This window comes from Azolla caroliniana, unplaced genomic scaffold (genome assembly GCF_043228905.1).
Source record: "Azolla caroliniana isolate FFs.n. ecotype wild unplaced genomic scaffold, voAzoCaro1.0.p SCAF_1, whole genome shotgun sequence".
Taxonomy (NCBI): Eukaryota; Viridiplantae; Streptophyta; class Polypodiopsida; order Salviniales; family Salviniaceae; genus Azolla; species Azolla caroliniana.
In genome coordinates this window covers 877,796-905,724 of record NW_028230436.1, presented here as the reverse complement: position 1 = coordinate 905,724, position 27,929 = coordinate 877,796, and the positions used below count along the sequence as shown (strand labels likewise).

The following is a 27,929-nucleotide window of genomic DNA, read 5'->3' as shown; positions in this document are numbered from 1 at the left end:
AGACGCCTCAGACATAGCAATAGGAAGTGCGCTAATGTAGCTCACCGAACCGAATTGGTACCGGCCAGTAGTCGCAAATTATCAACAGCGGAGCGTAACTATTCCACAACGGAACGGGAGGCGCTAGGGATGATCTATAGCATCAATAAATTCTGGCATTATTTATTGGGGAGGAAATTCACGTTCCACGTGGATCATTCGACGCTGCTGTATTTGGTGGAGAAACAAGCCCTGACGGGGAAATTGGCGCGATGGATGCTGCTGCTTCAAGAATTCGATTTTGTAATTCAGCACCGACCGGGGACACAACATGTAGTGGCAGATTTTTTGAGCAGACTCGATAATGGAGAAACAGTACAGAAGGACGACGATGATTTTCCGGACGCCGACATCCTGCGGGTAGCAGCATTGGCAGAAAGAACGGAATCAACCTTTCCGGACCGGTGGCTTATGGAAATGACATATTTTTTGACTACGGGACTTCCTCCACCACAATTACGCACGGACGAGAAGAAACGATTAGCCGTCCGGAGCCGTAACTTCTGCCTCGTAGAAGGAATTTTATATCACAAAGGAAGTGACGACATTTGGCGATGTGGGGTACGTCAAGATGAGAAAGAAGCAGTTTTACATGAGGCGCACTGCGGCACGGCAGGCGGCCATTACGCGAGCGATGTTACAGCCCGGAAAATATGGTAGGTGGGCCTATGGTGGTTGACAATGCAGAAGGATGCATCCGAGTATTGTAGAAAGTGTGATTTGTGTCAACGGATAGGCCAGCCCACGGAGGGCGCAAGGATGCCACACCAGCCCGTATTACCGTTAGACCCCTTACAAAAGTGGGGGTTGGATTTTGTGGGCCCCTTCACACCGGTGGCAACCCGTACGGGCAATAAATACATATTGGTAGCCACAGATTATTGCACCAAGTGGGTAGAAGCAAAGGCACTACGAGAAAATACAGAGGCCGTCACAGGGAGATTCCTTTACGAGCATATATGGTGCCGGTTCGGCTGTCCGATTGAGCTCATCAGTGACCAGGGGAGCCACTTTCTCAATACGGTGGTTCGAGAACTAACACATCATTACGTCGTAGTCCACAAGAAGAGTACGCCATATTATCCACAAGCGAATGGGTTAGCGGAATCCACCAACAAGACGTTGCAGACCATCTTGAAGAAAATCGTCAATGAAAATAGAACAGACTAGGATACCAAATTACAGAGTGCGTTATGGGCGTACAGACCCAGCTACAAAACAAGCATACAGTCAACACCGTTTCGACTAGCGTTTGGGCTGGAGGCCGTGATACCGGTAGAGTTTCAGATACCCAGTTTGCGGATTCAGGTACGGAACCGACTATCAGAAGCCAAGTCGGAGGAGGTACGGTATCGTGAAGATTTTCGTCCATAGGCGGAAACCGGGGTGGAAGGGGCAAGTCGGTGGTGTGCAACATGTGCACATGTATACTAGGATATGGTGTATAGAAAGAGAGGGGGAAATTTTGTCCCACATTGTAAGATCCCTCCCTCCTTGGGCTATAAAAGGAAGGGAGGGGTCACTTATGAGGGGGTTGCCTATTTTGAGGGAGAGAGGCATACCACTTAGGTCGAGGATTTCCTATTTGGTTTTAGGGTTTCGGTTAGGGTTTTCTTCTTGGGTTTTCCTTTAGGGTTTTCATATAGTCGTTTGTTGCGGCCATGGCGGCCACCATTGTAAAGCGTTTATGTTTTCTTAATAGAACTTCTTGTTGAGTATCTTGACTCCATCTTCTTCATCTTCTTCTATCATAATGTCATATTCGTTCTCTTCTCCTCTTGAGCTATGAGCTAACCTTCCATTCGTTGTCTTAACCTTTCTCCTCTTCTCCCTAGTCCAAGACCCCCGTGGTCCCGCCCCTTCCACATGCATGCGCGTAACAACGCGACATCTTTGGTGAACCCGACGTGAAGGGCGGCAAGGGAGCATGGAGATTGAAGAAGACTTCGACTTCGAGGAGATGATGGCAAAGATCCTGATGGATGCGCGACGGAAAAAGGCGAGGCGAGATGCGGCTCAACAAGCCATCGAGAGGGTGGTTGATCGAGTCGGCCGATTCAACGGGGACGATGTCCCGAGGTTCTTGGAAGCGTACGATGCCGAGATGGCGAAAGGGGGCGTAGATGAGGCGATGTGGCTAGAGTATTTTCCTCGAGTGGCGGCCGTATCGGTGCACAAGGAGGTCAAGGAGCTACGAGAAGCTCATAAGTCGTGGGTGTCCTTTAAGGGAGCCCTATTGGAGGCGTACGGGTACACGGAACCGGAAGGAAGAGGTCGACATGAGTTCGATCGGTGGGTGTGCCGGCAACATGATGCGAGGCGGTCGGCCACAACACGGCCCGCGAGCGGCGGAGAAGAGAGAGCGGTGAGTGAGTACGCACTACCGCCGGAAGAGAGCTCAACGCAAAACGGTTCGGAGGAGCTCGACCTAGAGGTGCTAATACGGGAGGCATGCGAGCTTGTGAAGGTGAAAATCGGAGCCGAAGAAGGGCTTGTTATGGAGACGGGCTGGAGGCGATCGGAGGATGCGGAGGAAGAAGCCTCCCTAGACGTAGAAGATGGGGCCTATACGGAGGCCGGGAGAGCGTACGACAGCGACATAGGAGAGGGTGCGGAGGAAGCGACCCTCTTGCCTTGCGGTGAAGGGACGACCATGGACGCCGGTAACTACGGATTCGGGACATGGCGGCCCGAAACATTGAGTGAGGAGCGGACAAGCGGCGGTGCCGCGAGCTTACACCCACCGGTCCTAGAGACTCTGGCATCCGGCCCGAGAGCCGGTGTGAGACCTAGAGTGACGGACGGTGGCGGCGGCAAGGTGGGCAACCAAGACGACGGCAAGGAGATCGAGGAAGAGGAGGCGGCAGGCGTAATCGAGGCTTCCGCGATTGGAGACGAGATAGCCACGGACCACGGCGTTCGAACGAAGGTGGCTACGAACATGGCATCGGCGAGTAACGGTACCGAGACTTTTCCCACACCTATTCTAGAGACTTCGGCGGTCGGCCCCGAGAGCCCACGTGAGACCAGAGAGACGGAAGGTGGCGGCGGCAAAGCGGACGATCGAAACGACGATGAACAAGGTCATAGCGGACGGAGGCAAGACCTCTCGACACCGAGACCGTTGACTACGGCGGTGGCCATTAGGAGGCGTGGCCCGGAGTGAACACGTGCGAAGATGAGGATGCGAGGCCCGGAACGGGCATATACAAGAGGACCGAAGGTGACGGGAACTCAACGCTCCTTATGCACAACGCTCGGCCACAACCGAGATTAGAATGATACACAAAAAACGGGAAATAAAACACGGGAAGAAGAAGAGGAAGATACACAGGAGGTTTACGTGGAAAACCCCAAGCTAGGGGAAAAACCACGCTGTCACTATGTAGGAATATACAACAGTGAGTTCACTGAGGCACCGACCTCGTGCTCACAAATCTTCGCCACATGCGGCGGTTACAACAAAGGCAACGACCTCTTTCTCTCTCTCTCTCTCTCTCTGTACAGTTACGCACACTGATCTCGTGCAAAACAGAAAATGACAACAACAACTAAAAGTTTGCCCTAAGTCATATTTATAGTAATATGACTTTTCCGGCTATTTACAAATATAGTCTCGATGGACTATCAGAAACATATTTACGAATATGTCTCTTCATCCGGTGAGCACTCCTCACCGGGTCTGCACCATCCGGCTCTCTGTAGCTGGGTACTCCTCATCCTGTTCTCACCGGGTCTTCACCATCCGGCTCTCCGTAGCCGGGTACTCCTCATCCGGTTCTCACCAGGTCTACACCATCCGGCTCTCCGAAGCCGGGTACTCCTCATCCGATTCTCACCGGGTCTGCACCATCCGGCTCTTCGAAACCGGGTACTCCTCATCCAGTTTCGGCCTCGGCCGAGTTTGCTCATCAGCACTGTTCTTCTCCCTTCCCATCCGGAGGGACCTATCTCCCAACATTTAGTCCTTTTTCTTTAATAGTGTCGCTATTTTCTCTTTCTTCTTCTTCTTCTTCCTCTTCTTCTTCTTTTCTTCGTAACGGTTACATACAACCTATTTTTACATTATGATACAAGTGGGGCCGTCCCCTTACGCCGCGGGTTCTCCGGCTTTGTCCTATCCGGCGGTGAATGGGTTCGGTGGCATAGGGCCCAGGTAAGGTTTAAGGCGAAACCCATTCACCTTTTGTCGTAAGACTTCCCCAGCCAAAATACCTAGTTGGAACGTGCCTTGTTCCGCTCCAATTATCCAGTACGGGCCTGTCCAGCAGAATCGTAACTTCCCTGGCATATGCCCCATGCGAGTTTCGAAAACTAGCACCGCTCGACCGACGGCAAAATCCTTTTCCCATGCGTTCCGATGTCGATCCACAAACTCTTTACGTCGTCGTTCTTCCTGCTCCAACACAGCCATGTTGTGTACGCGTTTTTCGCCGAGTTCGAGTAGCTGGTGGAGCCGTTGTCGCGTTGTTACGCGCGTGCGTGTGGAAGGGGCGGGACCACGGGGGTCTTGGACTAGGGAGAAGAGGAGAAAGGTTAAGACAACGAATGGAAGGTTAGCTCATAGCTCAAGAGGAGAAGAGAACGAATATAACATTATGATAGAAGAAGATGAAGAAGATGGAGTCAAGATACTCAACAAGAAGTTCTATTAAGAAAACATAAACGCTTTACAATGGTGGCCGCCATGGCTGCACCAAACGACTATATGAAAACCCTAAAGGAAAACCCAAGAAGAAAACCCTAACCGAAACCCTAAAACCAAATAGGAAATCCTCGACCTAAGTGGTATGCCTCTCTCCCTCAAAATAGGCAACCCCCTCATAAGTGACCCCTCCCTTCCTTTTATAGCCCAAGGAGGGAGGGACCTTACAATGTGGGACAAAATTTCCCCCTCTCTTTCTATACACCATATCCTAGTATACATGTGCACATGTTGCACACCACCGACTTGCCCCTTCCACCCCGGTTTCCGCCTATGGACGAAAATCTTCACGACATCCGCCCCCACCAAACCGCACATCCACCGGTATGTGCCAAAACATAGGGGAGAGAACACGATATTTTCGGCCACGACGACCGGCCGAGTCCTTAGCATCCTTGTGGGCCCGCCCCGTTTTGTCTTCCAGTTCGAGCAAGACCACCCCGTCCACACGAACCACCGCCGCCTTCCAGTCCACAATCCTCGCCGAATGGTCTCGAACCGTCGGCGCCATCCGATCCGCCACACTCGACGATGTTCGCCGAGTCGTTGCCTCCACCCGATCTGCCACGTGCACCGTGGGTCCTTGAACCACTGACTACATCCGACCCGCCGTATCCGATGCCCGTGCTTTCCTCCCTATTCGGTCTTCCCAAACGTCGTCGCCGACCCGGTTGCTCTTCCTTTGTCCGCCCCGTATATCCTCCGGATGCACTCCCGGTCACTGCCGGATTTCGCCCTTTGCGTGCCACGCACCTCGACGTGCCGACTTTCTCCGCTCCGCGCTTGCCTTCCGTAGGCTTTCCCCGTATGTCGATGCTCTCCTCCGAGTGCGTGCTCGTGCTTCAGTCCTTCAATGACCCCATCACGCGCTTTTCGCTTTCCCCTTGTTCGCCGTGCTCTCTCGCGGTAGAGCGTACTGCCATCCCGACCTCTGTGTCGGTGTCCCTCGAGGCTCTCGTTACCGCTTCGCCTCGACTTGCGCCCTCTGGGTCCGCTTGGCCTTGCATGCCCTCCGGGAAGCCGCGCTTCCTCTTCCCGGCGCGTAGCCCGTAGCCGAAAAGTCATATTAGTATAAATATGACTTAGGGCAAACTTATTGTGTGTGATGTAGAGTGTTGTTGTTATTCTTGTTGGCGCGAGATCAGAGCGCGTAACTGTGTACAGAGTGAGAGAGAGAGAGAGGAAGAGGTCGTTGCCTCTGTTGTAACCGCCGCCTGTGGCGAAGATAGAAAGCTCGAGGTTGTTGCCTCGGTGCTTTACTGTTGTACACTGTAACATAGTGATGGTTTTTTCCCTAGTTTGGGTTTTCCACATAAACATCCTGTGTACTCTTCTCTTCACTGTGTCGTGCATTCATTCCTGTTTTTTGTGTTTGATTCTAAGCTTAGTTGTGGCTGAGCGTTGCGCATAGGGGACGGATAGTTGCGCTCACTAAATGCATGCACAAACTCCTAGATCAAGAACACGCGGCACCATGATGGCTCACCGCCCAATGAACCCTAAGCCACAAAAAGAAGGAAATAGAAGATCTTCTGCACAAAACAGAAACCCACCTTCTAACTATCAGCGCTCCCATCGCTCCTCCCCCTGACCTTCTCCTCCATCCTATCACAGATCTCCAACCCACCGCAACCACCAGTCTTCTCCCCACGAACCTACTCTCGCGATGCCGATCTTCATCTCTACTGCCTTACGCCAATGGCTCGTGGAGAAACACCTGGATGGGTACATCCGGTGTTGTGTTGTTACGCTCTTCGCGTTCGGAAAGAGGCGGGACCGCGGGGGCGTGAGAAAGAGGGGAGAGAGAGAGAGAGAGCAGCTTGCAAAAACACAGAGGAAGAAAGAGACAAAGAACAAAATCTTAATTACAATCAACAACGATTACAACCGGCAAGCCGGCGACGGACCCAACCCAGACGGACACACACACATACACACGATGCTCACGCACGCACTCAGCCCAACTACACAGTGGAGCCTCTGCCGGAAGCACACAGGCTGTCCACGAAGCAGAGGCAACAAAGTCTGAAATCCTGCAGAGAAAGTCGAACGATGGAGGTGAGAACTCGGTCCCGGTCCGCCAGCCCTTCCTCCTTGCTCCAAAAGACGCGATACCTTCCCCTCACTTCTCCTTGTCTTTTATAACCCAAGGAGGGAGGCCGTTACCACTTGTTACATCATGTTAATTCCTTGTCCTTTCGGACAGGGATACGCCTCGATTTCCTCCCTACCGAACGCGTACTACCTAGGATTTCGCCTCAAGCGACTTGTACCTACCTACGTACTAAACAATAAAACTTGTGCGCACGTGTAAGGGCCAGTTTACGCACGTTATACTCAGATTCCGCCTAGGGACGGGTTTCTCCACGACACCGGGTCACAGAGGCACCTCGACACTCGGATGCCATGGACATCGCTAGAAAGCTTAACATCGACACGGTCACCAACTCTTCCATCCGGAAAAAGTTGGACCTGTCATCGCTAGGCGAAAGGCATTTCGAAATCTCTCCTGCAGAGGCGCTACAGAGATATTTCGGTCCATATTCCACCTCCGCCAAGGCCTATAGAACGAAGCAGATCCCGGATCCCTTCTTTCGTGAAGTTGCCAAGTTCCTGTTATAGGTCGGCTGCGTACACGTCAACGCATATGGGATGCCCAAGCAGAAGGCGGGTATCATCATTGATACCTTTGAAGGGCGTGCGGTCGATTGGGGGGTCATCACAGGGCAGACGTTAAGGGAAGGCTTGCATGCGTATCAGGAAGGCAAGAAGCTCATGCCGATCATACAACAGTACCTTACGGTGCTATTCCCACCCTGAGGCCTACCTGCACCGCAACCTAGCCGACCCACGCCTCCGCCCCGATCCGCGAAGCGCAGGATATCAGAGTTAGTTGCCCCAGAGTGGGAAGAGGAACCCCAATCCGCCCAACCAGACACACGGACAACACAGGAAGAACAGTCGGCACGCTCCGCAGAATCAGCCCCACAGCCAGACACCGAAACACGGCAGGATAACCGCAGACCGAAACGACGGAGATTGGACAGGAAAGATGGGCGGGGATTGGTCAAAGACGTCCCCACAACGGCAGAGACAACGACCGAAGGCGATGGGTCCGCAACTACGGAGCCCAATACCACCTTCGAAATCATCCGGGAGCCACGGCCGATCATTACGACCCAGTCACAACGAGGGAAAGCCAGATTGACGGCGGAAAGCGAGATTTTGGCATATCCAGATATCCTGGACACAACCCATGAGTTCAGCGCCCTCTTACAATTCGGAACCTCCTTTGAGCTCATGGAATTCCTGGCAACGCAACAGATAAAGGCCTCACAACGAATGGTCGAGGAGCACGCGGAGCGCCAGATGATCGAGCGCGCCCTAACACAAACGGCGGAGAGCGACGATGAGGACCGGCTAGCTAGGGTCGGCAGACAGAGGAACGCCGGTGTACGCCGAGTGGGGATGGAGCTACCCCCATTAAACACGGCCCTAGTTGAAGTCCATAGGGAACTGGCAAAGGTCAGCATGGGCACCAAGGAGATGGCCATTATAAATAAGAATGTCTGGAAGAAGGTGAAAATGACCCAAACCAAGTTGCAAAAAGCCAACGAACGCATCGTGGAGTTGGAAACTAACGCGACTACGGTGCAACAAGCAACTCCGCCACCAAACCACACCATCGACGCTTTGAAGGAAGAAATTGAGGCTCAAAAGCGAAAAGGGCCATGCAACTAGTGGAATTAGAAGTTGACCGCCTTCGAGTTGAACTGCGCCAATCCTCAGACAGGGAAAAGGAGATCCGGGTTAATAGTCGGAAGGCAGTAAAAACCCTTGAAGAGAAACTCGATACGGAGGTAGCACAGCACATCCGGACAAAAGACGAAAACGCCCAATTACGGGAGGAAGTGAAGAAATCGGAGGCGGCAATCGCGGGACTCTGGACCTTATTGGAGAAAAAGAAGGTATGGTTCGACGAGCAACTGGTGGTCGAACAGGAAAGAAGGCATCAACTCGAAATCCACCTAAACAATGAAATGGGGAAATTAGAGGAACACCATGCAAAGGAATCCCAGCTGTGGGCGGGCCTGAAGACCACGTACAAAGAAGCAACAGCAGTTAGTCAGGAAGAAATTGCAAACCTCAAGAAGTCGGTGGAGGACGCACACAACCATTGCCAGGCCATCACAGATAACGTGCGTATCCTTCTACAAACAGATCGGGAGAGGTTCACACTACAATTAAAAACAGCGCTAGACAAAGGATGGATGGCGTGGGCAGCCCAAGTAGCGGAATTGCACGCGTATCGTGCGGACTGGGAGAACCAGCGAAAAGACAGCCGAGGTTTCTATAAACTAAATGAGGACAGCATTGCGGCCGTACGCGAGGACCTAGCGCAAGACTATCGTGCGCTAGTTGACCAACATTCTGATGAACTCGCGCAACTCTTAGATGATTTTGGTGAAAGCCAGGAGGAGCTATTTCACCAAATCACACAAGCCGGCAACACGTGAACAAATGAGGAATCCATCGCGACACCAATTTCGGGCACTGTCGATGAAGAGGAACCTCAAGCCAGATCACCAGAAATTACAACGACGGTGAACAGCGCGGAACGACGAGCGAAGTTCCCCACAGTACCAGACAGCAAAACCGCTGCCCAAGAGGAGCCCCATCCGCAGGAGCCCACGCTATCGGCCGACCACACGGAGAACGTTGCGGACCAGACGGAATCGCAACCCTACCCCCCGGAGCGTACAACGATGTCTGACACCACGGTGGAAGTGACGATTGATACAGAGCCACGATCGACTGCAAGCACGACGACGATTGAGCCCAACCCACTAGCTCAAGAAGAGCCCATCGTACCCGGACCGCCCATCCCGACCAAACAGGGGAACCACACCACGATGCACCTACGGGCCCTACGTCGCCTCCGGACGCCGACACCGTAGCAGAGCCAAACATCCGCGCCATTTTGGAATTAGATTAACGGGATGGGTCCGACGTCCCACAGGCATGCCAGGTGTTGTCCGCCGGAATAGTAACCGACGGACAAGAGCGTAGGAATAAGAAATAATATAAGATCATAACGCATGTAACGGTTCACGCAGGAAGCGTGAATGGCTAAAAAGACCCTGCGTATATAAAGGGCAGAAAACCTCTAATAGAGGTAGTGTGTAATTTTGGAAGTGTATCGTAATAGAATTCTATCTTCTCTAAAAATCTATGTATAGCTATGGCTAATCTATTGTGTGTCTGGAATACCTGAGAGTGTAAGAACGTGAGCGTGTAACCATTGATAAGGAGTCGGTTGAAGCCGTCTCCCTTATATGCTGCTAGGTTGCGGGGAACATTCCCCTACGTATTATGCACATACGCCACCATTCGTTGTTTCACAATCACTTGGAGGTCTAGGTCGAAGGACTGACCGCAGACCGTGTTCCTAATCGGTAACACTCCGCTCGTGCAACACCAATTCAAGGAGTTGGGCCAAGGCCTACCATACTCTTGAGTCCCTGCCTGCAACCTATTGCGAAGTAGAACCTTCCAACACCCCTTACCTGGCAGGAGGCAACGAACCACCATTTTGGCTAGCAATGCTCGCCTCTGCATTAAGGGGTCTATGAGGCTAACCCCCCTTTGGCCCGCTGTTGAGTTAACCAATGCCATGATACTCTAGCAGCAGCCATCGGGTTGTCCTTACCTGACCATATAAAACCCCTGATGGTAACCTTAATCACGTGCAAGCGTGAAGGGTCCATAATCCAGCACGAGACTGAGTGCCACATGGTGGCGAGCATCACTTGGTTCGCAATAAGAACCCTACCAGCGAAGGATAGTTTAGACCTGCTCCATTGGTTCAACTTCTTGCTTAGTTTGGCTTGCACATGGGATAAGTGTGTTCCCTTGGTGATTGCCCTCCCCATCGTAAATCTGAGGTACTTGAATCTCGTCCCATCAAGGACCCATGCAAAATCAACATGGGGATGCCACCTTGGCATCTCTTGTTCGCTGAACCAGAGGCCTTGGGTTTTATCCCAATTGATCTTGGCACCAGCAGCCGGACAAAAGTCTTCAACAAGATGTTCAGCTCGCTGCAAATTTGCATCATCGCTCTGCAAGAAAAGGACCGTATCGTCGACATATTCAAATAACAGAAGATCCTCAGTCACATTGGGTAAGGGCAATCCCCTCAGTCCGTTGCTTGGTGCTTGTAAGTAGGCCGAGAAAGCCTCAGTTACAAATAGATAAAGATATGGGGCTAGGGGACAACCTTGCCTCACTGAGCGATGTAGTTGGAAGGCGGGGCCCCTAGCACCAGATACCAACACGCTACTAGTAGTAGTCCAATAGAGTGCAGAAGTGCAATTCCTCCATTGCGGGGGAAGGCCCATAGCTCTCATCACTCTTTCCAAAAAGGGCCATAACACCCTGTCGTAGGCCTAATCAAAGTCTAACATCAGAATAGCCGAGCTCGATGCGATGCGATCTACCAATGCCATAACTTCCCAGAGAAGCAGCACATTATCAAAGATACACCTACCCATGATAAACCCTGTTTGATTCTCATGTATGATGTCCGGTAGGAAGCTTGTTATCCGCCTAGCTAGGACTTTTGCGAGTATCTTGTATATCGTGTTAAGGATCATGATTGGACGCCATTGGCGCAGCTCGAGGCTTTGCCCTGCCGCGTTAGGGATGAGATAGATCATCCCCTCCACCAGGCTAGTTGGCATCGCTCTTGAGGACCAAATCTCTGGAATCTCGGCTTCCATTGACGGTATAACAGTTTCCCAATGAATCTCAAAAAAATCTCGTGAGAGACCATCAGGGCCGGGGCATGCTCCTCTCCGCAAATCCCTAAGTGCCTCCGAGAGTTCTAATCGAGAAATGGGGCTATCGAGCACAACTTCCATCTCATGGGTGACCTTGGGGTGAATGCAAGCCATCACTCTCTCAACCAGCTCCGTGTTTTGCTGCATATGCATAGGTGTGAGCAGGTCGCGATAGTATTGTGTAGCCTTATGCAGAATCTCATCCTTGTCCTCTGTTATTGAGCCGTCTGGTCTCTGCACAACCCTGTATATGTCCACCACCACCCTTGGGTGCCATGGAGTGAAAGAAATGACGGTTAACCTTGCCATCTGTTCTAGCCCACCATGATGGGGCCCTTCGAAATAACATGCGGTTCTTCTCGAACGTCCTTTCCCGTAGCTTCAACTTTGCTTCCTCCAGCTTAGCTCTAGACCAATTGCAGCTAGGGTCTGCTTGTAGCAATCATTGCGCAGCCGCAATGGACTTCTGTAATTTTGTTTCAATGGCTCTAGCCTGCTGGAGGGCCAACTTGGTTTCCTGTTGTAAAATGGAGGAGAGGGTCAGTTTCTTCTGCAAATCCTCACTGGCCGATCCACTTACAATGGTCTCCCACCATATGCTCTGCAACCCTACTTTCCCCTTTGCACTCTTCATGATCTTTATGGGGATTTTCACAATGAGACTCCCCTTGCTTCCGCGGGGTGGGTTAAGGTCTAGTCTCATCGGCTGGTGATCCGAGAAGGTAAGACTTGCCAAGATAGTGAAGGAGCCCCCCAGCTCTTCGAGGGACGAGCTGATGTATATGCGGTCTAGTCGTGCAAGACTACCACCCCAAGCATTCACGACAGCTCGAGAGATGTGTAGCGAATGCGAGCATCTCCTAAGGGAAGAGCCCCATGTATCCTTCACGCCAATTTTCCCAATTAGGAAAGCCCATGAGTCCAACTCCACACCATGAAGCGGTCTTTGGGTCCCCCCTTTCCTATCTCCCAGATGCTCAGTCATGTTGAAATCTCCGGCCATTACCCACGCCTCTGCATCAAGCAATGTTGTCGCTAACATCCTCCAAAAGATTGCTCTCTTGGGGGAAGAGTTAGTGGCATAAATGTTTAGCACCCCAATCTGAAGGCGATTCCACTTCATCAGCACATATAAGGCTCTACCCGCCACTAGCATGCCATGTGATGTTACTTCGTAACAGGCTTGATCGCTAATCGAGATGCAGACCCGTCCTCTTTGGTGGAGGTCACCCTGTGTAGCCGACCACCATGTGGTCCATCCACCCGACAAGGGGTTTACTAGGCATTGAGTTCTCTCTTGAGAGAGGTGGTGTTCCTGCAAAAGCAATATGTCAATGTTGCCCCCTATATTAAGGGGATTCAACTCCTCCCGAAGTCTTTTGCACTCATGTTGTTGACGGCCTCCACCAAGGCCCTGCACATTCCACGTTAGGATCCTCATCTGAAGCCGGTGAGGTTGACGCCCATGTCGGGGCCGACCCCCATGTCAGGGGGCAAACTATCATCTACTTCTGGGGGTAGGGACTCCATAGTAGATTGGAGAGCCCCTAAGGGATTCCCCAACATGTCGTGCCCGACCCACTTCAAATAGTTCCCGCGATACAGTTTGGTTCCTCAGCGGTTGCATATCCTGCACCCCTCTAGCCCAAAGACACGTCGTCAAACCAGGTGATAGGCTGCCTATTTTTCTCTTGATCGTGCCAGTTCGGATCCACAACTTCACTAATCTGAGGTCACCACCACATTCACGTTCCATCTTGAGGGGGGCCTTTGACAACATCTCCTATGGGGTGGACGATACCTATTGTGGTTGCATCTCCATCGGGGTGGAGAACACGAGTTTGGGGGACAACGATTCGCAGGGGGACATTGTTGCTGCCAACGCTTCTGGGTCGCCATCCCCTAGCCCTTGGAGCAATGTGAATCTGTTGGACGTTCTCACCTGTAGGTTGTGCGCCTCCACACTCCCCGAGAGGATCTTCACCCATTTCAAGGGTTGTTCGTCCACACTTGCTGGTGACAAGGTAGGAGAACTTTCTACGGGACAGTCTAGAAAGAGGGGGGGAGAGGCTGCACCTAGGCTTCGAAGTTTCCCCTGCTTCTTAACAGGGTGCCAAGGAGCCTCGTTGTCCTTGGGTGGCTCGGCCTTCCCTGAGGTTCAAGGGCCCGAGCTTCCTTTTCCAGTCTTACGAGGACATTCCTTAGCTAGGTGCCCTTTTTGTTTGCAGATGAAACACTGCCCAGGGAGTCCCTCATATACCACATTCACCATTGTGAGACCTAGCTCCTCAAAGTAGAGCCTAATTCTAGTTGGAAGTCCATGGAGGGAAGGCACTAAGATGCGTAGCTTGGGCACCTCTGCTACTATATCTGCCATAGACATTTTTTTAGGGCAAATCGTCCCTATTTGTTTGCCAAAAAAAGGAAGCAAATGGCACAAGTGAGGAGGGAGGCCAGGAAATGTTGCGGTGATCACCCTAGGATTGTTAAGTTTCTGCACCTCCTCAATTGGATTGAACCCTGGTGACCATGGCTGGAGCAACACCTTACCGTACTTCAATTCAAGTACCTTGAGCTCTATCAATGGTTGCGCCAATGCGCCATCCCCCAATTCAATGTGGAAGAAAATTTTCCCCAAACCCCGGACACTCTTGATCGGAGGCATGGTTTCCTTCACAGCCACTTGGAGCATGTCCCGAACCATGCCATGACTTGGTCTACCTGCAAGGAACCTACATACAAAGGAAGTACGATGTAGGCGTTCAATTTCTTCCACTAAGAGCCGATTAGCCTCTAGGGACAAGGTGATGTCAAGATTTGTTCCGTCTTCTTCATGAAGTACAATGGGTTTTGCTGGAAGTTCCGTTTCTCCAACCATTGCACTCTATGGTGCTGTTTTTTGTTTTTACCCCATCAAGTAAGGCATACATATATGGTTGTTATTTGTATCAACATTTTTTATATTGATATACAAGCATTCAAATATAAAGTATATGTAAATCACATATTCAAATGTAAAGTTAATGGCAAACTTGTTCACCTCAATATCAAACATTCATGACTTAAATTCAATTTTGATAAAAACAAAACACTTATTCCATTTGTGGTATGGTTGTAGAACTAAATTGCCAAAAGATCGAAGTGGGTACTTGTGAATCATGTGTGAAACCAACTTTTCTCCTCTTATGGAGACTAGCAATGGGCCCGGTTCGGTTTCTTGGTCTTGAAACCAAACCAAACCGATGTCGCGTTGTTACGCACGTGAGTGTAGAAAGGGGCGGAACCACAGGGGTCTCGAACGAGGGAGTAGAGGAGAAAGAATAAGATATGATATGGAAGCTTAGCTCAAGAGGAGAAGAGGTAAGAATAAGAGCATGACATAGAATGAGAGATCGGCGGAGGCAAGATACTCAACAAGTTATATTAAAACAAACGAATGATTACAACAATGGTGGCCGCATGGGCCATACCAAACGACTATGAGAAAACCCTAACCGAAGATGAATAAGGAAACCCTAACCCTAAAATGGTAAGAACTCTAGACTAATTGGTATACCTCCCATACACAAAATAGGTAACCCCTCAAAAGGGACCCCTCACTCCCTTTTATAGTGGTAAGGGGTGAGGCACAATACAATAGGAGTGGTCAATTCCCCTTTTCATTCAAAGGAGAATATTTGCCCCGATCTCAAGATTGATGGGCCTTAACTCTCTCTCCTCTAGCCGTCCTACTCAATGCCCTTCACTCTTACACTCATTCTCTATGTACCTCCCTCTAGTCTACAAAGTGCACATCACATTCACACTTAACAACTTTGTAGAGCACCTTAACTCCTTACACTTTACATTTGCTTATTTGTCCCTATGTTACAATTTCGCTAAGTTCATGTGCAATGTTGCACATCTCCGTTTTCTCTATCCCGCTTGGTTTTCTCACCATGGGCGAAAAACATCACGACACCAATTTATCATAAATCAAAACCAAACCAAACCATTTTTTAGAGATATTGATTATCATACATATTATGAATTTATCTGAGAAAATCATCATCAATCTGTCATAAATTTGGTCATCATACCTATCATAAATTTGGTCATCGTACATACCATGAATTTGGTAATCATACTTATCATAAATTTGATAATCATACATCAAAAGGAGACTCTACTTATATTGCATATAAAATTTAATAAGTTAGAGCGTAGAGGTGAAAATTTAAGAATATTTTTTAACCTATAAACCTTTAAACCGAAACCGATAAACCATTAAAGTCAAATCCGAACCAAACTGAAACCAAACCAAACTGTTTATTTATCTTTGAACCGATAAACCGTTAAGCCACAGTTTAACGGTTCGGTTCGGTTCTAGTCGAAACCAAGCCCATTGTTAATGGAGACCAAGACTTCTTGCAGAATGGAAATACACTTGCATCAAGGTGCTAGCAAATTGCTTAACCACCATAAACAATCAACTACAAGTCAAACAATAGAGCATGATGGGAATCTTGGCACCAAAATGTACCCAAGGATTATAAACACAACCACCATTTGACATGTACATTCATTATTCAAATAACCACCATCAACGTATGTTGAAGATCATAGAATTTTAGTAAGGCATAGAATATTTGATATTAACTATTTGATTTTTTATTGTCTTGCTCTTTCAGTGTACCTACAACTATTAGATATAATCAATCATCAACCTCAAGCAATAAATTGATCTCCATGTATTCTTAGAGTGCACATTTTGTAATAGCATCCCAAAGGAGAAGAAGCTATAGTGCAACCCGATCATAGTGGATGGACAACGTGTCAATGTGGGAAATCATAGTTGTGATTGACAAGAAAAGATATAAAATTGACTCTAAGATCAGTATTGCTAGCATTAGCAATATTAAATGTCACATCATTGACAAAAAAGGAATATCCCCACTACTAAATCTAAAGACCCATTGTCTCTCTTACATTACTGTGAGTATTATCTGTAACAACTAGCTTTGTGGTCGACCAGATCACATTTAAACTCTAAGGTGTAAGTGCCAAGTGAACCACCATTGTGAGCTACTCCTATATGTAATAGAAAGTTGAGTGTAACTCAGTATATTCATCTAGATTACGAGTATACAACCTGTTCTGTAGCACCACAAAGAGATAGCAAGAATACCAATGGCCGTGTCCATGAATGTCATGGCTCCTAATTTCTATTGCCCATACCATCTCATATCCTATATATTCATCTTCTTATACACATCAACTTATACAGCCTCAAGCAAAAAGCTGCCTGTAAGTTATTTACTTGAAAGTAACAAATGTACAAGCATTTTCATATATTTCCAACACATTAGTAACATGAAACTTCCAACCTTGATATCTTTAAATAATCATGCACTCGCACTAAATAGAGGCAGCTTAATGGTACAACAAGGACGCAGTTCTTTAGCTGCAATGTTAATCACGGTTTTATGCAATTTGCAAAATAATACCTTTTGCGTAACTTAAAATATCCATCTCTGTTGACTAAATATTTCCATGCTACAAATTCATTGTATTAAATGCCTTCCAAAATCACTATACATATATCCAACCCATCACATCTGTAAAACATAAATCATATGAAAACGACCTCATGATTAAATGAGATAATAGACAAGAAATTGAGGGGGCAATGATAAATGATGATGCACATCATATTTCATAATTATAGCATATAGGTGAGCTCAATAAGACAAGTATGATGATATCCATTGAGATACAACATACCCCTAAGCGAAAACAGTATAAAATTCTCTCCACTCAAACGGTCACATCAACATAGAAGGCTGGTGACCAATGAATTGAAAGAAATGTCACAGTTAAAACACAATTCTGGCATCCCCAAGCCCATGCACACCAAATGCTCATCTAATTTGAAACCAAAATGATCTATTTGCAGTGACGTATATACTATATTCACTCTTGGGTTTACGATGCAAAATAACCAACTCTTGGGTATTAGAAATGAATAAGAGTACCTAACATTTTAACTTATAAAGAGTTGCTTTTCTGAGTACTTGAGGAAAAAATGTTGCAGTTTTAAAGCATCAATCTCGTTCACTAATCGCTGTTAAATGTTCATCAATCTCTTCTGTAGACAGAATGCGAAACAGAGGATCTGATGCCTTTACCACTCCAACCTACATTGAGAATGTATCTTGTGAATAGATGGTGATCATCCTTTGAAGTTTGAAATAAACCACACTGGATACATATTTACATTACCTCGATTTCTGTTGGTTTGAAGTCTTCTAGTAGAATCGATTGCAATGCAGATATGGCAGTCTGCAAAATCCAAATGAAACAATTGAAGTATGAGTATTATCATGGATCTTTACTTCTTGTACACATCTGACTGGACCTGCCTTGCAAAAAGACCAAAGATCCATACCTGAACAGTTTCTTCATATGATAGCTCTGTGTTATTCTTGATTTTTTTCTCTAGAAAGTTGATGACTTCTTGTTCTTTCAAACCAGCACTTGCAGCCTATCAACAAAGAACACTCTTGAATTTGTTCACATATGATCTATTAAGGAAACATAAAGGTGAAAATTCAAAATGCAAGGTAAAGACAACATGAAGAGCCAGAATGATAACTCTTCAATGAGTAAACAGCCATAATATGTCGCTGTAGACATAAACATATGACATTTATCTTGGCTAATTTTATGTTTTCACGTATGGATGTAATGACACGTTATATTGTCGATTACTCGGATTCAAGGTGATCTTTTACAGGCTAATTTGTCACTATAGCTAAATATCCTAATGAAGTAATAGAAGCAAGAGCTACTCTATCACAAATAACAAGGATATGCTTGCATAATGACACATTATACTGTCGATGACGTTGATTCAAGGTGACCTGTTTCAGGCTAATTGTCGCTATAGCTAAATATCCTAATGAAGTAATAGAAGCAAGAGCTACTCTATCACAAATAACATGGATATGCTTACATAATGACACATTATACTGTCGATGACGTGGATTCAAGGTGACCTGTTTCAGGCTAATTGTCGCTATAGCTAAATATCCTAATGAAGTAATAAATGCAAGAGCTACTCCATCACAAATAACAAGGATATGCTTACTAAGGTAATGTTTGGATGGTTAATCTCATATACTTTTTCGTTGATCTCTCCCAATGAAGTGCAGAGTGCAACAAACTCATGAACTTATACCTTGTAGCCAACGTAATGGCCTGCAGGATCACACTTGAACAATTGTGGTCCCAATTCTTCGTCGATACCAAGAATCATAGCAGCTGGTGTTAAAAAAATGATAATCTCAATGAGCAAAATCCATAGTCTTGGATAAGAAGGCAAGAATATTCTAAGTTAACAGGTCCCGTGTTTCCGTGTAAGTGAACATTTGAAGATGAGAACAAGATGGAAGAAGATGAACCAACAAGATTAAAGAAAAACAAATTCTATACCTACTCCTAGAGGTCTCATATATGCATGCTGAGTATATACTTGAGACTTATCTGCAAGTCTGAAAAAATAGATATAAGAACAAAGAAAAACTGTCATTAATATGAACGTAAAAGGTAATACACCTACCTCTTTGCAAGATAATCTATGGGAATTTCATAGCCCATTTTAAACCGGAACTCAGCAGCTTCATTCCGAGCATGCTGAACAAGGGATCTGGAATCCGCTGAGAAACCACAAAGTAGCAACATATTTAAACAGCTTAAAGTGAAACATGTGCAAAACCAAAAAGTAACAAAGAGAAGATATAATTAAAGAACTTAATATGATGCATCACTTTGCATCCTACCAGTCATGCCTGTTGCAAGCAACCCAATGTATTTTGTGATAGGAAACAAATGGCTCACACTTGTCTGATCCAATAATTTGTCCTGCAACCAATCATACAAGAAGGGGAGAAAAATCAATCAAACACAAAAAAAAACTAGCCTAGAAAAAGAAATAATGAGTTTATTCAATAAAGATTAAACAACACAATATAATAGAATATGTAACATAAGCATTAATACGGGGTTCTCACCTTCAGATACTGACTAAACATGGCTACATAATAATCCAAATTTAAAACAAAAGTAAATTAAGTCATGATAGAGAAATCCAAATACCCATTGCCTGACCAATAAAACTACAATATCAGATTAGGACTCTGTTTAGATATCGAGATGTGTTAGACTGTAATACAGAGAGGAGAGGAGAAAAGGTAGAGAGAGAGAGAGAGAGCGAGATAAAGACAGAGATTTTAGCGTCCATAGAGAGGCCAATATTGACCCATAGGACCTAAGTACAAAAGTTATCTTGATGTGTGTATCCTTCCTAAGAAGAGAGGGAGAGAGAGAGAGAGAGAGAGAAAGAAAGAGTGAGTGAGTGAGAGGAGGGAGAAGGATGTGGCCTCATTGGTGGCATTAACTTGTGGCCTGAGAAAAGAAAGTTGGGACAGCTCTTTGAAACCTCATTGAAAAATATGGGTGAATTCAAGTCATCCATTCTGAGGTGGTGAGAACACATGGTATCTTATGTTGGTTCATGTGAAGTATATCAGACATGGTGAGCAAAGTTCTCCATGACCTGCTGGTGATATGCCCATGCTCCATGTATCCCAGTACTCGATGTCTCCATTATAATCAGGCTATTTGCCTCTTGGGATATTTTTCTTAAAGGCATAAGATGATCTTTGTATAAAATGGAGTATGTGACAGGCATTCCTCGTTCTTGTATTTCCTTGCTGGTCGTTTTCTAATAAACCTTTTCATCACCCTTGCAATGATAGGATTTGCATTGATTATTGTTAAAAGTTTCTATCATTACACATTGCTGGTATCATGTATGGAGTCATAATAATATATTTTAACATGATTTACATTATTATAAAAATTTGACCTCGCGTTGTTCCCATTTTAAAGAAATGTTACAAAGGACAAGAATCTTCAAGATAAACAATCAAGTACGTTTTGCCCCATGGTTGCATACTCTAGTGTATTTTTGTTAGAACTATCATATTCAAGAAAAAATTCTGCATAAGCTGCAGCGCAAACAGCTTTCAAGACTTCAAATCTCTATAAACTAAATTAAGCTTTGTGTCAGAGTCACTGTTAAAGAAGGCAATAAATTTTTCGGATAAACAAAGGAACTACTATCTTGAACACAAACATATTCTTTATAAAGATCAGGCAGGGCTAGGATAGTAGTAAGTTACAAAAGAAACCTTTTTGTTACAAAAGAAACCACATCTCCATAATCAAGAGCACAAATCTTTTAAGGAGAAGAAAGCCATAGAAACTCACTGGAACTTTACGTTGAGTGACAACGCAGACAGAATCTTTCCCCCTGACACCAATCGATGTGATTCCAGAGGCTTTCACAGCTTTGAATGCATATTCTAGAGTAAAAACAAAAACAAAATGCAGAAATGCTGTTAAAACCCCGTAAAGATCTCTTCAGATCTTAAAAACCAGTGGAATAAAATAATAAAAGAAGAGCCAAAACTCCCTGAAAAACCTGAAAATAGGAACAAATAAGGTAGAAGAAGCCCGAAAAGCCTAAAATGCAACGCGGGAAAGCGGAGAGAAGGAACGCACTTCAGTGAGGAAACAGATGCGGAAACGTTCTCAGGAAAACCCTAACTATATTTCCCAATCCTAAAGATGCAAAGAAACGAAGAAGAGAAAAGGAGAAGAAGCCGGAAACAGAGAGAAGACGCAGAATACGTCCTCAAAGCAAACGGAAAGAGAGAGAATCCTTACCAACTTGATATAATCGTCCCTCTGGAGAGAAGATGGTGATATGTCGATCATATCCAGCTCCTCCTCCTCGGCTCGCCATCGCTACCTCTACTACTTTCTTCCTCCTCCTTCTTCGTCTTCCTTCTTTTTCTTTCTTCTTCCTCTTCTTCTTCGATCTGCAGTGTTTTCTACGTTATGTGAATGTCCCAAGAGTGTTTGAGCTTTGGTAATAATAGGACGTTTGTATCATGGACCTCTATGGACGATGTGTAGAGTAGGAGTACCTATTTGGGTGTGTGTCGATACAAGGAGTCATTTGCTACAGAAATGATCGATATATGGGTACACAGCTATTGTTATGATACTATCGGTTTCATGAGCACTTTTGGCTTAACCAAGTGCGTCTTAGCAACATTTAGGAGTTGCTATGACACTATCCATATAATGAGCTTTTTGTTATGAATCTGTCACGAGCTTTCGAGTGCAACATGCATCATACACCAAAAATAGTTATCATTGGACATGTGAGAATCGTTACAATTTAATATTACAATTAAATAAATATATATATATATATATATGCTCTTGAGATTGTTCATACAAATATGTAGTTATTGAATAGGAGGTTCTATAGATATGCACATAAAATGCCACAAACCTAACTGGGTGTGCAACAACAAGGAGTTGTTACTATGACACCATCATGGGCTTTGCAAGATTTGGGCGTTTTTCAAAATGTTTGGGTGATATTTTTTGGACAATTTGTAGAATTTGAAGCCATTACGGTTATATTTGTGCATTTTGCAAAATTCTCGACCACAAAGGATATTGTGGACATCATCATGTAAACTTGTTGGACATCTTTGCAATTTCTTCTTTTATGGCCGTTTCTTTATTGTTGTTCAATTTCACATTTAGGACCTTGTTTCACCTTAACTATACCTATCTAGTGCACCATGACATAAACATAGATAAGATTAAACAAATTTTCAATGATATTGAGCTTCGATCCATAGAGATAGAGAGCAAATGCAGTATTTCTAGCAAGAGAGGAAAAAGGAAATCTTTTCCCATTTGATTAATGATTGTATTATAAATTTAAGGTTGTAGGAACATGTAGATATACATCATGCTCAACTCACACCTTTGTGGGTGAACAAAACACTCTTTGGGCACATATGTGTTGAATATTCACTCTTGTAATAAATGTATGGAAGATACTTTGTAGTGAATGAAGTGGATTTTCTAGGTATCCCACTTGGTTTCCCATTATGATAGATTGTTCAAACTTGCTCTCTTCATTTTCACTCTTGTAATAATTGTATGGAAGATACCATGTAATGAATGAAGTGGAGATTTTCTAAGTATCCCACTCGCTTTCCCATTATGATAGATTGGACAAAGAGGACAAGAGACTCATTTGCACATATTGAAAACCATGATTGGTGATTGTGTGAATATCAAGCATTGGTGAGGGCATATGACTTATATAGCCACAACAAGCATATACTTATGAGAATAGTCCTTTAGTCATTAAAGATAAGGAAAAAGAGTTCCAAACCAATCAAGCTCAATTGAAAGGATTTTGGTGACATTTGTGGTTTAAACAAATATTAAGTTGCAATTGATTCGGATTAAGTTCCAAGACTTATAACCATAGCCTCAGCAATTGCCAAATACTGATGTAGCTTAACATAACTTAAACATGTACATGTAATCTAAGGCTTTAGCATTGTTTTCATTATTATATTTAATCACATCTTGACACACGCCTTTCATAATCTCGACTAATATATTTACCTCATCCACATTCGTGGAAATATATCTATCATCAGTTTGTTTGCCTTATCAATGAATACTAGTTGTACTCCTGAGTATATAGATGAAATGCACTTAAGCTGGCTGAGCATATACATATATATATATATATATATATGTATGTATGTATGTATGTATGTATGTATCAATAACTCACACTTTCATCAAATTAAAGAAACCTAATAGAAAAACTCAAATTTACTTTTTCCTTTTGTTTTAAAGTACATCCTCAAATTGAAAACAAAAACTTCTTTGACACCGTGACCCTTTACAGATGCATTCTTTGCATCCACGAAAAGTATATCAGTATTAATGCTAGATCATCAAACCATATTTTACCCATGGTCTTTACAGGTTCTTCACAAGTCATATCATTTATCCAGTATGTAGGCTACAAAAGAAAGAACTTGGTTCCCAGAGATCATCCCTTCCATCATGTTGTGCATGAAGGATGAAACTCCTGATTTCTCAAGAAAGTAACAGAAGACCAGACTCTGGTACAGCAGAGCGGGGGATTCAGGTCATTTCTGGAAACCTAGAGGAATTCTGATAAATACCTAAAGAGTTACAGGGTATATTTGCCCAATTCAGTGGTGACGAACACACTAAAAGACCTAAAACATGCAAAGAAATTTCACAACCTTTCCAAAAAGAATTTACCATAAAGTAAAGATATTATCAAACCTAACCTATAATATCATGAATGTAAAAAGCTTAATCGCATGAACTGTTAGGTATACCTTGCTTTATCTCACAAATATGGAAAGAATTTACCAGAAACAAGTTTGTCATCGAATTTCAGGGAATTACAAATGTAGATAATGCACTTCATTCACCTTTAGAAAGAAGCAAACGTTTCAGCAATAAAGATGTAAAGAATTGGTTTTACAAAGAGAAAAAGGAATTGAAAACCTCTCTACAATCATGTGTGATATACGTACTACAAAATGCTAGTAATCAGCCATATGACAAAGAAAGAAACAGAAAACAATCATGAGAAGTTACTCATGACTACTAAGCTAGGTTGCAACAATCTGACCTTTTTCTTTTTCTTTTTCTTTCTTTTCAGTCTTGTGAATGCGTTTCCAATCATCAGCACTATCTAGCAATTCCCCTGTCTTCAAAAGATACCTCACCTTCTTACCATCTTCCAATACTTTATGGCCTACTCTACTTGCAACTTTCTCCTTCTTCGAGTACACCATCACGTTTGAACTGTGTATCGGTGCTTCAATCTGTTCACAATGTGACCTCCTTTACTCAGAATTAGACCTTACATGTGATAAAAAAATGTGCTGTTAACTGCAGAATTTTCCTTGCAGGTGATTAAAAAATGTGTTGTAGATTCCTAATTGTTTATAAAAAAAATCTCTTTGATGAGATTAAAATATATTGTAAACTATAAAACATTTCTAAATATAAGTTTATATTGATATTGAATTGTCATAAGCAGCATTAAGTGCGATTATCTGTATTCTAAACTGCAAAAATGTTTGTCAAAACGGCCTTGGACGTGATTAAAGTGTACTGTAAGCTGCAGAATGGTTCTTAAAACAGCCTTTTTATGTGATGAAAATGTGCTCTAAATTGTAAAACTGTTTCTTAAAAATAACCTCATATGTGATGAAAATGCACTGTGAAATGCAAAATGTTTCGTTGACCAACCTTTTGTGTCATTCACTGCACATTAAACTACAAGACAATTCTACAAACAGCCTTACATGTGGTTAACTGTATTGTATTGCAAACTGCACCACAAACAACCTTTTCTCTGATTAAATGTGCACTAAAAAATAATATGTTTTTACAGTAGTCGTAACCATGATTAACTGCATTGCATTTCAAACTGCATCACAAACAACCTTTTCAGGGATTAAATGTGCACTAAACTACAAAATGATTCCTAAGACCAGCAGACAACATTCATAACAATTACATTGTCTGTGATAGAATCTGCATTAAACTACGAAATGTTTTCTAAGGAACGTCTTAAATATAACTGAATATGCTGCAAACTGGCAAAAAGGTTATTAAGAACAAGCTTTCACACGATTAAAGGTGTTCGTAAAATGCAAAATGAGATTAAACGTGTTGAACACTGCAAAATGTATAGCCTTATATATGATTCTTTGTGCAATAAGTAAAAAAATGTTTTAAAACAGCCTTATACTGCAATCAATATTTCCTAGAATGAAGGGAGATAAATGTACTCTAAACAACGGATGTTTCTGAACAACAGTCTTATATATGATTAAAATGTAATGAAAACGAATATAACCATGTTTATATAATCACATACCTGTATAATTTGACCAGATTCACCTTCTTGTTTCCCCTTAACATGCTTTGTTTTCAGATTCACATCTTTTACCAAGACTTTGCTATTATGTCTGTATACTCTGGCAATTTCACTTATTTTTCCTTTATCTGAGCCAGCTATGACCTTCACAGTATCACCAACCTTCACATGAAGCTTCGACAACACAGGTTTACTATTAGGCTTACAATCCTTCCTCTCCCACCGCCTTACAGTCTGTTCTCATCAAATTTCACAGCACAGAAGAAAGGTACGAAGTGTTAGTGTCTACTATATGACAGTCAGACGAGAATCAAGAAAAGAAACAGAACAAATGTGGCATTTTGACACAAAGACTTGTACCATGATGAGAATCAAGAAAAGGAACACCAAACATGAAACATTATGGTATTGTCGCACGCAGATATGCATGAATTGACAGTGTATATTATATCAAAGACCGACAAAAATAAAAATGAATTAAAATGGCATAAAATAGAGAAAATAGAGAAAATGAGACTTTTGAATACAAAAATATTTAGTGTGACGAGAATCAAGAAAAGAAACAGAAAACATTACAGCATTTCGGCCAAAAATATGAATGAATTGGTAATATATATTTTATAAAACTCAAGAGGATCACGAGAAGAAAAATAGAATAAAATGTGGCATTTCCAAACACAAATTACAAAACCTACTAACTATATCAGACAGTGTGATGAGAATCATAAAAAGAAAAAAGAATCAGAATTTTGTCATGTTTTTCTTCTTCTTTCTTTACCATGGTGATTGGACCAATCCTTCTCACTTCATTTCCCTGCACAGAAAAGAAAGACGAAAGAAAAAGTAGCTCAGTTCTCTCTCATTTCTTCAGTAAATGAATCGTTGTGCTCTCTCTCGCTCTCTCTCTCTTTCTTTCTCTCTCTCTCTCTCTCTCTCCTTCCACAAATTCTTACATGTGAATGCCGTAGGGGCATGGCTGATCCCATGAACGAGGAAGAAGATAATCCATATCTGCTGATATTGGCGGTGTTGATGGAGAGGTTGCTCAGGGACTGCTGGAGGCTCGCCATCGCTCGCTGGGCTCTAAGAATTTCCTTTCTTGCCTTATCCTACCACAGCACCAAAATACAAACAGCAGTCCATAAAATACATATGATGATATGTGGTGGTCTACTTGTATGCATAAGTCCCTTGGTGATAGTTGTGTGTGTGTGTGTGTACGCGGGCGGGGGTTCCATGGTTATTGAGAGAATTGGTGTGGTTGCCTTCTTCAAAACCAATCTAGGTGTTGTTGTAGTAGTCGGCAGTCTTCTCATGACGGAACATACGATGGCTCATTCGGTTGGAGGTGATCATACACCCATGCACACCTTGAATTGTCACCAAGCTCGTCATTCAATCACCTTGAATAAGCCAGATACCTTCTCAAAACGAACCAAGTCAAAATCCTCATTATGGACAATGTAATGACTAAAAGATATCATTATAGTGATGTGCTTTAGTTCGCAAGCAAAGGCAACTGTCGAAAGTTTGGCATATCCAACCAAATCCTCAAATATACAATGACCTGGACCAATTCATATTTGAATATGGAAATGTCATTAGTGGGACTTGGTTGAAGCCTATTTGAATCCAAATCTTTTCAAATAGCCACAACGCCACAAATGGCTAGCCCTTGAGCAATAAACCTCAAGATTCTCTCATGTAACTATCCATGACTTCAATACTAGAATTGAATCAAAGAAGTTGCTATATCTCACAATGTATGTGCTTGATCAAAACTTTCCCATGATTGTCTAATGCCGCCATTCCAATCCTTTTCCAACATAGGGCCTCAATTTACGTGGATTTCATCACATGCCTCTCGTAAGTTAATGGGTTTGATTCCAAATTGGTTGTTGTGGATGAGTCTATGAAGTTGCCATACTTTACACTCCTTGACATAAGTCCATCTCAAGAGAAAAAATGACAATATCTTTTTACAAAGTTGTCATACTTTACTCCTTGATATAAGTCTTATCTCAATAGAAAACGACAAGATCTTATACACACGAGCTTGTGGTAGCATTCGGTTTTTAGGGTAAAGGAAGATTTATTGGAATTGCATTGGTGGATATAGCGTGCTGAAAAATCATTCTAATGGTTCCAATCTAGGAGTTGCGAGGGCTTGTCCCTGCATGTCACAACTTTTGTTTCTGTTTATGGAATAGTTTGGAATGTATTGATTACAAATTATGCTGAACAAGAGTAGGTTGAAGAAGCATTGAAATGGTTCATATCTATGAGCTGCGAGGGCTTGTCTCTGGATGCAACTACTTTTGTTCTTATCAATGGAATAGCTTGGAATGTGTCTATAGAATAATTTTCAGATTAGTTTTTCCTCTACTTTGGAGTACATAGATTTGTTTCCTTAACCATCGTCTTATAAAGATGAGTTGGGAAAAAATATTTTGTATGTTGCAGTTGTTATGACTTT

General features: G+C 44.0%; 2 protein-coding genes across 2 annotated transcripts; both read right to left on the bottom strand.

Moving 5' to 3' along the window:
* Positions 1 to 17,514: 17,514 nt before the first annotated feature.
* LOC147868132 (proteasome subunit alpha type-6) lies at positions 17,515 to 21,532 on the bottom strand. The gene is made up of 9 exons (XM_087315715.1): positions 21,358 to 21,532; positions 20,899 to 20,993; positions 19,407 to 19,488; positions 19,187 to 19,283; positions 19,060 to 19,118; positions 18,806 to 18,888; positions 18,014 to 18,109; positions 17,848 to 17,907; positions 17,515 to 17,762 (listed from the first exon to the last, which is right to left on the bottom strand). The coding sequence occupies exons 1-9, from the start codon at positions 21,434 to 21,436 to the stop codon at positions 17,670 to 17,672; spliced, it is 744 nt and encodes a 247-aa protein (XP_087171841.1). The 5' UTR covers positions 21,437 to 21,532; the 3' UTR covers positions 17,515 to 17,669.
* Positions 21,533 to 23,923: 2,391 nt separating this feature from the next.
* On the bottom strand, positions 23,924 to 26,600 carry RPL24 (Translation protein SH3-like family protein). Its single transcript, XM_087315709.1, has 4 exons — positions 26,407 to 26,600; positions 26,232 to 26,267; positions 25,454 to 25,687; positions 23,924 to 24,389 (listed from the first exon to the last, which is right to left on the bottom strand). The coding sequence occupies exons 1-4, from the start codon at positions 26,521 to 26,523 to the stop codon at positions 24,174 to 24,176; spliced, it is 603 nt and encodes a 200-aa protein (XP_087171835.1). The 5' UTR covers positions 26,524 to 26,600; the 3' UTR covers positions 23,924 to 24,173.
* Between the last annotated feature and the right edge of the window lie 1,329 nt (positions 26,601 to 27,929).